This window comes from Amphiura filiformis, chromosome 15 (assembly GCF_039555335.1).
Source record: "Amphiura filiformis chromosome 15, Afil_fr2py, whole genome shotgun sequence".
NCBI lineage: Eukaryota > Metazoa > Echinodermata > Ophiuroidea > Amphilepidida > Amphiuridae > Amphiura > Amphiura filiformis.
Genome location: NC_092642.1, coordinates 49430664 through 49445329, shown reverse-complemented (window position 1 = coordinate 49445329; position 14666 = coordinate 49430664). Strand labels below are relative to the sequence as shown.

The 14666-nt window shown below is 35.6% G+C and overlaps 1 protein-coding gene across 1 annotated transcript; it reads left to right on the top strand.

Annotated features, from left to right (window-relative positions):
• The first annotated feature begins 207 nt into the window (after nt 1-207).
• Nucleotides 208-13849, top strand: LOC140171773 (uncharacterized). The gene is made up of 10 exons (XM_072195099.1): nt 208-359; nt 3318-3522; nt 4483-4852; nt 5265-5386; nt 5820-5906; nt 6194-6241; nt 7831-7958; nt 8885-8969; nt 10323-10410; nt 11117-13849. Exons 2-10 carry the CDS (start codon nt 3376-3378, stop codon nt 11530-11532), a joined length of 1491 nt encoding a protein of 496 aa, XP_072051200.1. The 5' UTR covers nt 208-359; nt 3318-3375; the 3' UTR covers nt 11533-13849.
• Nucleotides 13850-14666: the final 817 nt, after the last annotated feature.

The following is a 14666-nucleotide window of genomic DNA, read 5'->3' as shown; positions in this document are numbered from 1 at the left end:
CTTTGACCAAACTAATACTTCCGGGTTTCGTCTGGGGGCGCTAATTGATTGACGCAGTCAGACACACGCTAATAACAATTGTTGATACATAGTAATACGCATTGGAAGTACACACTTGCACCAGCAATATGTGGAGGTTAGTGCAAATATTCCTCAGCCACGTCATCGGTGCTGTGTTGGAACCGGATGAAGTCATTTGCTATTTTTAGTAACATAACGTGCCACTGTTTTGGAAACAAGGAGTGAGCAGTTGGGAAAATCTGATCGAGGATCATTTTCAAATGTTGTTTTGTGGCGGACGAAGCTTGTGATTGACAGAAACATTTTGACCAACTACTGATTGACTACTACTGAAAAAGGTGAGGGGTCATTGGTTGTTGTTTTCTGTGTAATACATGATGAATAACACATGAACATGCGAAATCAATCCAGACATTTTTTTTTATGTACTGGTCACTGCATGCATACCACTGTCATGATGGTACACCATTCATGTCATGCAAGAAGTATGCAAGCTTACTATCATAATGATGTAGGGCTTGTAGGCTCTGCATTGCATGTCAGATTGTAGATTACTGTAACTTACTTTCTAGTGTAACAATGAACATTAATACAGAATTACCGGGAGATTTACACAATACCTTCTGGTAAGTCTGATGTCTGAAGTAAATTCAAGACAAATGATCAATTCAATTTCAAACTGCATATGCATATGCATCAGTACATATATATTATTAACTCAAACATTGCACTGCCAACTGGTTTTGTACTATCAGAAGAAGTTACTTGGTACACCGGGATTGCAGGATTTGAACCTTAGACCCTTTGCGTCCCAAGCATACAATCACCTACTGGGTTTCGCTAGCCTGCATGGCCAAATCAATTCCGTGCATATAGGACAAGTTTACGCCTTGGGATGCATGGTCATGTGCAGATATAGACCCCGTTTACACAGAGCCTGAAGTCGACTTTAGTCGACTTTGAACTCGACTTCATTTGTGTGTAAACAGGGTCGTCGCATTTTGAACTCGACTTCAGAAGTCGACTTCGAATGACGACCCGGAGCAACATTTGTCGAATTCAAAGTCGACTTCAAAGTCGACTTTTGCAGTGTAAACGAACACGTAATTAGAAGTCGGCTTCATAATGGTAATTTGAAACATGAGCAAGTGATGGCATAAAATTTTAATTCACACTTTGTTTTGAAGTCGACTACCGTGTAAACACCCGTCAAGAAATAATTTATGCTAATCCTTCGTTGCAATCTGAATTCGATGTCGCAATTGAAGTCGACTTCTCTCTGTGTAAACGGGGTCATAGTTTATCGGTTATCCTCATGGTATTTTTTGATATTTGTTTGTTTGTTTTTACTGGTGGTAGGACATCACTAAAGTGAAATACATACAGGTAAGGCCAATTACAATTGATTCTTAGTTTCCTGTTTCCCGCCCGCGTCCAAAGTAGAGAATTGCAAAATATTTAATTATTTTATTTATATTTCGGATTTTCTCTTTAAAAATAACTTTTAATGACTACCATTTGCTACTTTCTAACTTTGATCATATCATCTATAATGATGAATAAACATAGAACCTAATTGTACCATTACTTATGTATAAAATCAAACATAGTAGTAAAATAATTAAATGCATGCTCCTTGTCAAAATGGCTTGATGTAGGTTGCGACCACTATTTTAAAATAAAGAAAATAAAAGATAATTAATAATTAAAAGTCGCCTCATCCCTGGTTTTCAACCATGAAACAGGAAACTAAGAATTAATTGTGAAGGGCCTAACCAGTGAGAAAGATACCGTAATCAAAGTGTCAACTTATTCAAAATGTGTCAATATTTTGCATTAATTAAACAAATTTGATTTGTAATAATATATGTCACAAAATGTTATGTCCGCAGATTTGTGTCTGCAATATATTTATGCATGGTTTATTCATAACTTAAAATTTGAAAGATGATGTATGTCCATGTATTGATACAACTGAACTGAATTGTATTAAAGGGGTACTAAACCCCTGGCCAATTTTGTGCCTATTTTTGCATTTTTCTCAAAAATTGTAGCACATTGGTGACAATTAAGATATGCATGTTGTAGGGGCAAGGACTACAACTATTGCTCTGAAAATTCAGCAACTCAAGGCAAGTAGTTATTGATTTATTGATCAAATATTGGTTTTCCCTCATTTTTGACTGTAACCCCACAACTGTTGTCTGTGCCGAAATAAATTTTCCAGTGCAGTAGTTGTAGTCCTTGCCCCTATAGTATACATCTTACTTGTCAACAATGCGCTATAATTTTTGAGAAAAATGCAAAAAATAGGCACAAAATTGGACAGGGGTGTAGTACCCCCTTAAAAGCACTATACAAATTACAATTTTCACTAGAATGAAATGTTAAAGGAAAGTGGTACAATTGTTTATCATATTTTATGGACATGTGGATATGTATTGGGGAGCTGGGAATTACCCCGGGGAATTACACCCACCCAGGACTAGGACCCTGGAAATTTGGAACTGATTGCATCAGCCTTGTCACATCAATTGTTTACAACAGAAAGTTATGCATACATGTACAGCATGGCAGCACTCTGAATCACTAAACATTCCAACCCACCCACTCAAATATTTCATTGTTTTTGTCAAATTATTAGTTGTCACATGTGTGAGTAGTGGGTGAACTGGGTGTACACCTCAATATCAATACACCTACATACACATGTACAGTTGTATACAGTGTGGGGGTGTATGCACTGGGTACAATAGGTGTGGGCGTACTATACTGGGTATATTTCCTGGCGTATTTGGCACTTGGTGTCATTGCTGATGTGGAACTTTGGTAGATAAAGGTATTGTGCTACTGAGTGTCTGCTAAGAATATGATTACATATTTTGTTGTTGCTGTAAAGTTGTTATTTTTGTTACTTTTGGAATAACATAATCGTGCGACCTACATGACAACCTTGACCTTGCCTAGTGATGACCGATTGTGATTTCTCAATTCTTCTTCAACAATAATTGTGTGGTCTTTGCATAGTACACTCGACGCAAATATCTGTGCATACCCAAATTGGCTTTAATGGTCGACAATTGGAATTATTTACGTATGAATTACATGTTAATATTTTTGAAGGATGTTTATTTTTGCCTTTTCCGTGTGTATGTATTTTTGTTTCCTGGTTTATGATAGTGAAAGCTCAAATGTGCTTGTTTCTTGTGCCAGAAATTGATATTTTAAAAAGAATTGTCACACTGCTTGTTGTTTTGTATAAAATACTAACAAAAATTTTAACTTATATCTTTCAGATTTGTAGCATACAAGCATTATTTTCTGTAGCTGTGAATAAAGAAGTAAGAAGACAAAATGTCAGTGGAGATACCGGATCATAACCTGTGTCTATCAGAGTATTCTACAGCGGAGGAGTTAGATTTGTTATTCAATGAGAAGGATGGCATCCTGGCTGATGACACCTTCATTGGAATGATGCAAGATGGCACTGATGACTTCGGGGTGAGTTTATGCAATTTATAAAGTTTCTAATTTTAGGCGCTCATACAAAAATGCATATCAGGAATCACCAGAAATCAGGTTTTAAAAAATTTTTTGTAGTCTTGTATGTAAAATTCAAAGCAAATTTTTGTGTTGTGATCAAAGGGTTAAACCACTAAATTATACAAAGCAAACTAAGAAAATTTGATAAGTCAAATTTGAAGGTTCCTTCTGTATTGTAACGAGTATATGTGTTACCTGAACTTTCATGCTTGTCATATTGAGCTGAAGCAAAATTTATATTTGCAAGCAAAATCTTTTATGTGTATCATATATGTGTGTAGAAAACCTATAACAAGGTTTGTAAATTGAAAAAAAATGGAGGTTGCCTGAACTTTCCACTTCCTGTACAGGATTTCCTTAAATGATAATTGATATTTAAATGAAATGAAATATGGGATTGTGTTTCCATGCTTTTAAGGGGGTACTACACCCCTGGCAAATTTTGTGCCGATTTTTGCATTTTTCTCAAAAATTATAGCGCATTGGGAACAAGTAAGCTATGTATATTATAGGGCAAGGACTACAACTACTGCACTGGAAATTTTATTTCAGCACAGACAACAGTTGTGGAGTTACAGTCAAAATGAGGAAAACCACTATTTGATCAATAAATCAATAACTACTTGCTTTGAGTTGCAGAATTTTCAGTACAGTACTTGTAGTCCTTGCCCCTATAATATACAATATCTTACTTGTCACCAATGTGCTATAATTTTTGAGAAAAATGCAAAAATAGGCAAAAAATTGGCCAGGGGTGTAGTACCCCCTTAAATGAAATGAAATATGGGATTGTGTTTCCATGCTTTTAACACTTTACATGTACATGTACATGCTGGAAAGAGCTACATCAAAACTATGAAATACTGACACTAGATAAATAAACTAATTTTTTATGCAATAATTGCTTCCTCTATCCAGATTGATAAAGCCTTTGATGCTGATGATCTTTTCTCACATTTCCTGGATGGCAACACAACCCATGTGGAACCAAACCATGACCACCCATACTCAAAAGACCAGCAGCTGTCGCGATCTCCCCTCAATAGCGACAGTGGCATCTCCGATAGCTGTCAAAGGTCACCGTACTCCGATATCCAATCAGAACCCAGCCCTGGTCGGTCTGATGATGGCAGTACATGTAATCTAGAGGAGGTGATATTGGAGTCGGCAGATTTTTCATGTATGTTGACTGGTAATGATGCTATGTTGATGGATGATTGTACCGTATCCACGACAACGCAAGATGCATCAGATGATGACTCGATTCATAGCATTGTTATTGAAACAGGTAAGACTAATAACGGACTATTAACCCCATGAGAACTACCTGCCGATTGGCCAAAATGAATATTGTGTCCAATTTTGAACCAATCAAGGAGGGTGTTAATAGGATCATCGGAAAATACAAGTTTGACAATAAATAGTTTAAAGCCTAGTCATAATTGGCAATTGAAATGAGCATTTCTAGTTATCAACCAATCAGAAATGCTGTTAGATTACCTGTAGTTTCCAGGAGGTTAAACAGCCAAAGTCTCTGTGTTGTGTATGATGTGAATTCTCATCATGTGACACTGATCAAGATCAATAGCAGTTTGACAAAGGCTTAGCGACCACAAGCTGAAAGCTCACATAAGTTAATATTTTGTGGTTAGAATTGGTCATAAACTTCATCAATATCAATACACCTGTTATTGTTTCAGTTGGTTTCAGCAGTAACTTAAAACTCACAGCTAGCGAGAGTAAACAGGAGACGCTACCTCTTACCATACATAATATCCAGACTGTGACACCACCTGAAGAGACATGTGAGGATATTAATTCGGTAAGTCATTGGGACATGAATGTGATCAAATTCATAGTCAATGGGATCTAGTACATAGGTTTAAATTATGACATTTCTTGAGATTAGCGTGTGCTTATTTCAGAATGGAGATAATGTTTTTGGCCCAAATAAGGTACAATTGCAAAACAAAAAATTGCAGAACACGTCTTCATTTGGGGCTAAAATAGTCAGGAAAAATATGCTCATGCTATTTGGGTTGATAACGGTACCTGGAACATGCAGAAGCCTAATTTGGATTGTAACAGTCTTTAAGTTTGACTGTGTTTGTCGCATCTGAATATGAATTTCAATTATGGTGATTGTGTATTTATGAATTGTCATGATCTTAAAAACACCAATTTGTGTATAATAATTAGTCATATATATTTAAAGCAATACCATAACAAGCTGTGGTTTTTTTTATATCTTTTAGAAATACCATCTCGTCTTAACTGATGAAGAAAAGAAACTTCTAGCAGACATGAGCGTGTCATTGCCAACAGATATGCCCCTAACAAAGGTAAGCACTGTCAACATTAATACTATATCACATCACATTATAATTTGCTCATAACATATGAATATGTAAATATGAAAGTGGGATTCTGATTGGTTTAGCTAATCAGGTCGGGGAATACTGGCAGTTGATTGGCAGAACAAGCAAAGTAACATTGTGTGACCTTACATTTTTGTACCAGATGAAAGATAACCGATTGGAACTTGAAAAGCACAATACCAGTATCATCAGTTAATTGTTTTAATATATAATCTCAAAGAAAGCTATCGATGTTTTTGTCATTGCTACAGGAAGAAGAAAGAGCCCTGAAGGCAGTGAGAAGAAAGATTAGGAACAAGGTAAGAATCATATATTCTTAATTTGTTTTTACCAATAATTTCAAGATGGAGTATTTTGGTATGAATTTTTGTACATCTTAAAGATGGTTGACCTGATCCACAGCATCATCCCCCTACTTTTCCCCAGGCGGCGGATGACATGATCGAGCCGGCAACTCATGAAACCGCCCGGCCGTATGGCATTTTCCATATACTCGGTTAGTTTTGTGGGGTTCATTATCGAACCCCAACGGTTTTAGCTTGTATTTATATTATTTATCAACATAGGCCTATTTGTTTGTGATATTTCAAGCGTTTTAAAATTTCAAAATAATCCCATTCAATTACACGGTTGACGATGAAAATTTACTGAATTTAGGGACTGCACGTCATACACCACCTGCTTTTCCCTATCAAAATAAAGATTTTGGCATCAAAAGAAAGCTCATATTTTTCTCATAATCCAGGTGAAATTTTAGGCCTAAAATATATTCCATTTAGATGTTATGAATGAAAAAGTGACAGCCTCATATTGGTATACCACACATACCATACCGTTCTATTGGCTGCTGCGAAACACATTTTTACTTCTATCAAAACAGCTTGTGCAATTTACCTCAAAACTTGGGAACTGGATTATTTTGGTACAGGCTCAATGTGAGGTACAAAACACAATACGAAAAAATCTACCTTTAAACTAATCTCAGTGGATAATATCCATTTGATGCTAGTAGTTGAAAGCTGAAGCCCCTCCCAGAAAATGTTTTACTACTACCAGTGCATCGTCATTCAGTTGACATTAGATGATAAGTTGATATATAGGCCCCGCAAAAAACGCAATTTTTTGAAGTAAAAAACGAGATCCAAAGTATTGAGATTTCCCCCGGAAAATGGCACAAGAAGCTTTAAAACGCCCCGAAAATACGAAAATTCGAAAAAAAAAATTAACAAAATAATTCCATAAAAAAGCCCTCTGTTGTTCAGATTCGGTCAATGACAACAGTGAGGATGTGCTTCCTTTACTACCTTGTCGTCAGACGGCAAAAAAGTGACAAAAATTTGACCTTGAATTATGTTTTATAGTCAAAATATTCCAATAATTCAATAAATATAACGATATTTGGCCTAAACTTGAACTCATTTGCAATGAAATGTCATTTTTATTACGTAAAGAATGGCTTTTGCACCTAGCAATGTGGTTGCAATGCTGTTGAATTCTGCACTCTTTTCCGATGTTGAAGTTCATTTCATGGAATTCAACGAACTTTTATGGCATAAAGCAACATTTTTATAGTAAGTATACTGCTTGGAAACTTTCTTAAAAAGCGAGATAATTGGTTAATAGCGAGAATCACGGCGTGAAAAGCGAGATCTCGTTTTTTGCCGGGCCTTATTGATATACCATAAGGCTGGTATTAATTTAAAATAAGGATAAAGTTGACCTACATAAAGATGTACTATATTATGAGAGTTACTAGTCATGAATACAAGTTTGAATCACAAGAAACAAAATATTGTCTTGAACCTAGTCAAACCTTTAATGTCCATATAAATTTTAAAATATATGTTAAACAAAGTTAACATTGTTTCTTTTCCAACTCATTTTCTAGGCATCGGCTCAGAATAGTCGTGCACGCAAGAAGGTATATGTAGATGGACTGGAGCATAGAGTTCAGATGTGTACCAGACAGAATATTGAGTTACAGAAGAAGATGGACAAATTAGAAAAACAAAACAAGTAAGTATCATCTCTAACCCTGTGTTGGGCAAGATACTTTATCTCGCTTGTTCCACTCCACCCAGGTTAACAAAGGGGAGCTGTTGTAGGCATGTAGTGTGATATATGCTTGTGGCAGCTGATCAATGTAAAGCACTTTGATAAGAATTTAAAGCCACACATGAGAATCATCATAATGTGTTGAGCAAGATACTATATATCTCACTTGTTCCACTCCACCCATGTTTACAATGGGGAGCTGTTATAGACATTTAGTATGATATATGCATGTGACAGCTGATCAATGTAAAGTGCTTTGATGACAGTTTAAAGCCACACATGAGAATCATTGTTTTCTAAGAAAATGGTCAGAGAGTAATATGAGTAGGTGTGAATTTCACAGTGAGCACATGGATAGTCTTACAATTAGGGTCTGATTTTCCCTTAGGCCACCCAATATGCCCTACATAGTATGGTAGGACTAAAACTGGTCGGTTTGACCCTCATTTCCGCATTTGTTTTGAAGTGACGGGCTGACGGCTCTAATTGTAAAAGATGCTATATAACTGCTTACATTTATAAAAAAAAAATTTATCTTAAAGAATATGTGCTTTTCAAGGGGTAGTAAAAGCACTGTCAGTGGTCGTCTCTAAGGCATAAAATATTTGAAATGAAATTTGTAATTGTAGCAGTGGTTTAAAAGTAGTATATAGTAGTATAGTTCTCTCATCAGCTATTTTTTCCAATGAAAAACAGACAAAAAATTCAAAACATTTGTGAAAAAAGTACAAAAACCTGATAAAAATGATGATATCTCAGTTGACTTTATAAATGGTTCATAATTTGAAATGATGTCTGAAAAACTTGGAAGAGATTAAATTGATATGAAGATTGCACTATCCTGTAATCAAATTTATTAATATGTCGTCTGTTTTTCATTATTATAGAACCCTGTTGGACCAGTTGAAGAGTTTACAAGGCCTAGTATCCAAGAGTACCACTAAGGCAGCACAAGCTAGTACATGTGTTATGGTAAGTAGCACAATGGCCTCATACCAATGGCATAGTTCAATAACCTCAATTAGACACTCATAGTGCAAAATTTGAACTCAAGTTGCAGAGTATGAGCTTTTGTACCTAAATTTTTTAAGGCCATTCAATAAATGTACAAATGTATTGGGGTTAAAAAACTGCACTGATAGATGAGCATGTTGTGGATCCTAGTGTAGGCACACAAAATTGAAGGGAAGATCACTTGATTCTGTGTATTCTAAATCTTATCAGGGGTGTATCCAAAAATAAATCAGGTTCATTTTGGATGATTTTTTGTCAGAAAACCTGGGGCTATGTGCACCCTGAATATGCCCCAGCACATCATATGAATTGTAGTTCAATACTCAGTACAACACATCATTTGAAACTTATAATACACAAATGGCACCATACCTACGCTTTGTTTCACATCAAGATTGGTAGTGACGTCAGTGTCTTTAAGGTCTGTGCTGCAAGCATGCCACCCATGTATACTGCGCCAATCCTTACAGTTGGAAAAATAATCACAATTCCCAAACTGAACAATATTGGGGTCAATTTGTTTTTTTAATAGATGCACTAGCTAATCCTGCACATTATGACACCACATTGAATCCAATGTGACTTCAAGAAGCAAAGTTACAAGCATTTGATTAGACGAAGGTCCAGTTTTGAAAGTGACAAACTGGCCTATTCAAAACTCCACAGACTAGACATGTGGTTTGAGAGTGGTGAATGGCTAATTTATGCGTTTGGCTTTAATTTAAAACAAAAGGAACAAAAGAAAACTGAAACAAAAGAATTGACAAATAGCATGAAAGTTATGAAAAGTACAGAGAAGTAAAAACTGAAATAAAAACTGCTTTAAATAACGCTTCATTGAAGAAAGTGTGTTGTCTCTTTATTTTGCTTGTTGGAATGTTTTTGCGCCTTGTATAGGCCAGTTTGTCACTTTTAAAACTGAACCCTCGTCTATTCAAGTGCTTGTAACTTTACTTCCTGAGGTCACATTGGATTCAATGTGGTGTCATAATGTGCAGGATTATATAGTGCATCTATTAAAAAAACAAATTTAACCCAATATTGTTCGGTTTTGAAATTGTGATTATTTTTCCAAGTGTAAGGATACTTGATTGGCGCAGTATACATATGTGTATACACTATACTGGATTAGGTTTTTGTACACAATTTGATAAAATAGCAAAATATCAGTTATTAAGTGAAGCGGAGGTATGGTACGGGAAATGATCATGCACAAAGTGTCATACTGGGTGAACCCGAAGGCAGTACCGAGTATGACGCTGATTAAAGTTCATAATTGTAATTTTCTGTGGTATGTGTTTTCCTTTTCAGGTTCTCTTATTTTCCTTTGCTCTCCTGGTAGCTCCAAGTTTCAATCCATTCTCAGGAACCGCACCAGAGTCCTATCAACCAAATGGAGGTAAGAATATGATCACATGCCTCGAGCATTACTGTAACTGTTTTGCGCTTTTCATGTTTTAAGCAACTACGGGCGAAAATAAAAAGGCGCAAATATATTCCTTTTGTGTACAGGTCAATGTAAGAAGGAACACAATTATTTGTATATATGATAAGAAGTTTTAATCCAGATATCTAACCATTGTGCAAGGCAACATTACTTCTTGCAGTTCTTGTAAGACAAATCACTCATGACCCATCTCAGAATTGCGTCACATTTCCTGCTTTTGTCCTGGCAGTCACCCCACATTTTGAGTTCATAAATCACAACAACATGGCTCGATATAGAGGGGTGCAGATGCACATTTAAAACATTGGTTCTGTGCATGTAAAATTTTACCTGTACATGCACAATTTTGTGATATTCAGACCATATTCAAGGAAAAACTGCAATGGTGCATGTAGCTTTAATTTGCAAAATCGACCCCTGGATAAACCACAGCAATCAATTCAAGACATTTTTAAAACACTTAAACTATGTCAAACATGATATCACTTAAAATATGTCAAACATGGCAGTATTAGTTTAGAGTAAATATATTGTTTGCAGTTACAAACAAATTAGTGATGTGCATTATACTTCCATGTATGATATGAACACAATGTCGCCATCCACTTTATTGTTGACTTTTCACTAAGCTTAATATCATATTATTTTTTACTTGCAGTTGTGTCTCGTACACTTAAACATGTGGACATGGGCGAAGGAGGAATTGCACATGATGAAGAGGTTAATTTGGGTGTTCCACCTCAGTCGTATGCTGACGAGAACCCGAAAATGTTAGGAAGAAGCATTATGACTCAAACACAAGAAGAGATGTTTTCTTCTCATGAGGAAGACAACAAAGTTGAGAAGCAGACGACAGAAGAAGAAACCCATAATAATGTAGTTGTGCCATCTAGTGAGAGTGATATTAAAACTGTTGTGAATGAACCTAACAATGGTCAAAGGAACAATTCAGATTCACAAAATGTTGTGAAAACAAACAATGTGGAAAAAGACAAAGTCGAAACAAGTAACATTGAGACAGTGGACGTTAAACCAAATACGAGGAAGCTAAAGCATGTTGGAGATGAAATGTAACTCTAAAAGGGACCGGTCACCTTTGATGGTGCAAGTGTAAGTTTTATTATGGTTTTGAGTAAAACCATGTACCGTCCTCAGCTCTGTTTTTATAGAGCTTGCTGCAGATATTGGTCACAGCTCGCAGGTTGAGTGTGGCCACAACCATATCAGATCAGGACTGAATCAGTGATGCCAGTCTTCAGGAAATTTTACTCGGATGGATCTGTACAAATGTGTAGGCAAAGTACATTTTTCAGGAAATTTTTTGCCATTTCAGAATTTTTCACAACACTGACTGGCATCTCTGACTGATGTTGAGGTTGTTATACATGGTTAGTGAGTCTGTTTAACACACTGACATAGTTGTTGAATTCTGCTCATTACTCGGAGGAGGGATGGTCAAGTTTGTGTAACTGTTTAGGAGATACCTTGTTGTCATTTATGATCTGGACCTGGGTATGGCTCTTCTTTTCAGGGGCAAGAAATAAACTTCAAAGAAAAGAAAATTAACTTTTTTTTTTCATTATGAGGAAATCGGTCTCCTTTGTAGATCAATGAAAGTCGACAATTTCAACTTTACTTTAATTTAGTTGTAAAAACCTCAAAACACAATGGCCAGTCAATGTTGGCAATTTCAATTTCATACAAATATATTATGTGTCACATGTAAACAGCTGGTGTGCATCTGTCTAAATATGAGAATGAACAAGCAGAATGAGTCATTTTTGGCTTATATTAGAATCACATTCAGTTTGAGGAATTGCACAGTTTCCTGTAATTTTATCTAGTTTGGCATCAGAGAGGGCTTGAGACCTTTGCCACTCTGACTGGTGAAATTCAGCACATGTCTCCAAGTGGTCATATCTCGACTGCTCAGTGCCAGAAGTGGGTAAGTGCAATAGCTGCCATGTGTAGATGAGTACAATATACTGTGTGTAAATTGCCAAATGATCACAGGGCAGCTATTGCGCTTACCCACATCTGGCACTGGGCAGTCAGTCGATCTGCCCAGGAAACTGCAAGTTTACTTTTAATTGAGATTTTAATCCTGCACAAAGTGAAAGACAAATACAAAAGTGATATTTCATCTTGTTCATATCTCTTACATAGCTTGAATTTTTATCATCTAAACTGCACATTTTATTACCAGCTACCTCGTAAGAATAATGTAAACAATATCTCAAATCAAGAACATCAAACGGTACTATCGTCCATCAACATTGCATCATTATCAGTCAACATATATGTGAGTCTGTATGACAAATAATTGCACTATTTTGTTGTTCATGATAAACAATATCTCAAATCAACAAAATCAAATTGTACTATCATCCATCAACATAGCATCATTACCAGTCAACATATATGTGAGTACATGAGTGTGTTTCTTGTAGCAGTGATATGTGTTTTCCAATGAGAGTTGACATGTGTGGTGCGGTCAAGCAAAATCAGTCTGAAGTTGGACATATTCAATTTCTTATAGTATTGTAAACAGCTTTTGCAAAGCTTAATTTTGCAGAAAAGCCCATTGAATTTGGACAACCAGTTCAAAAGATATGAGCAGTTAAAGAGTTTCCAAAACATAAGGAAACAACAGGAAATGTGTTGGAAACTCTTTAACTGGTTTTTTATTTGGCTATATATCTCAAAATCAATATTTCCGGCTTCTGACTGATTTTGCATGATCACATCACATATAATTTATCACATAGATGTATGTGTTTGTCCCTGTCTGGTACACCAAAGAATTCATGTTATACTGCCCTCTGGAAGTGCTGCCACTCAGCCCTTGAGACAAAACCATTAGAAGGCAGCCAGTCAAAGGCATTTGGACAAAAGCACATACAATTTCTTGAGTGATGTGAGAATTAAAATTCTGATGCCCCATGTCAGAGTTAGAGGACAACAGAGTCAATTGGCAATAACATGGCTTTGGTTAATAGGCTAACATGCAAGCTCAAGTTCATATTTTGGTTAATCACAGCTTTTGAATGATGCGTATCATCATTACATCCGGCCATCTGTTGCATGAAATAAATTGCCAACCATTTCATTTGTTTTTTGTTAAGGATGTGGCGCCAGATGAGCAATTATGTGGTTACTATAGTAACTATGGACACATTGATTAATGATATTTTAAACTTGATTGAAACAGTTTGTATAATGACAGTGATATTTTGTCAATTTGTGAACCAGTATTAAACTGTAACATGTATTATAGACAGACCTGTGCAAGATCTCCAAAATATGCTGTGTTAAATCGATGCGCAGTTGTTTCACCAAAGAATCAGAAACAGAATTCATTAGTAAATCAGAACAGACAGATTCTAGAAAAGACCAATTCTTTCTTTTGTTTTTAGAGCAGGAGACTCAGTGAAAGAGTATTGCATTGTACTGAAAATTTGTTTTGCGTGTTTGAGCGATATCTTGCAAATTAGCATACATTCTTTAGGATACATTAATGTAAAACAATCCTTTTGATTCTGACATTTCGGTAAGTCCTTAAATTATTGATTAATCATGTTGCCAATGAAAATAATATATTAGTTACATGGGGTTCATCTCAAATATAACTTTATTCATGACAAACATGGCAGAGCTATGTTTTAGCTTTAAAATGTCAAAATAACAAGATTACGTGCAAGGCAAAAGTTGGACAAAAATGGTTAATACTTATGATTTATTATGCAAAATATTAATAGCCTTATTCGTTAAATATATGAGAAATAAATTAATTGATTGTAATTATGTAAGTATTATGTTGCAATTTGTATATAAATGGAGATTTACAATAAATCAATTGATCAAACAATAGAAATAACACTTGATTTGTTGATTTCGAATACTGTATTGTTGTCAGGGACAGTGCTAGCTCAAAAATTGATGTAGCATGACCGGCGGAGTGACACACATTGGTGTCATAATCGCTGATAGTAAATTCCTATTTTCTTTACTTTAAATCAGTTGATCAGCTCAAAATTAACAGAACCTAAAGTCTTGATTTTTGCAGGGTATGTTAGTTTAATAAAGTACATTACAATCGTGTAAAAACCAGAATTTGGAGAAATATTGAGGGCATCCTTTTCTGCAAATGTTACAATATACAGCTGTCGAAAGCAACATTCTATGGTAGAGATTGTTATGCACAATAC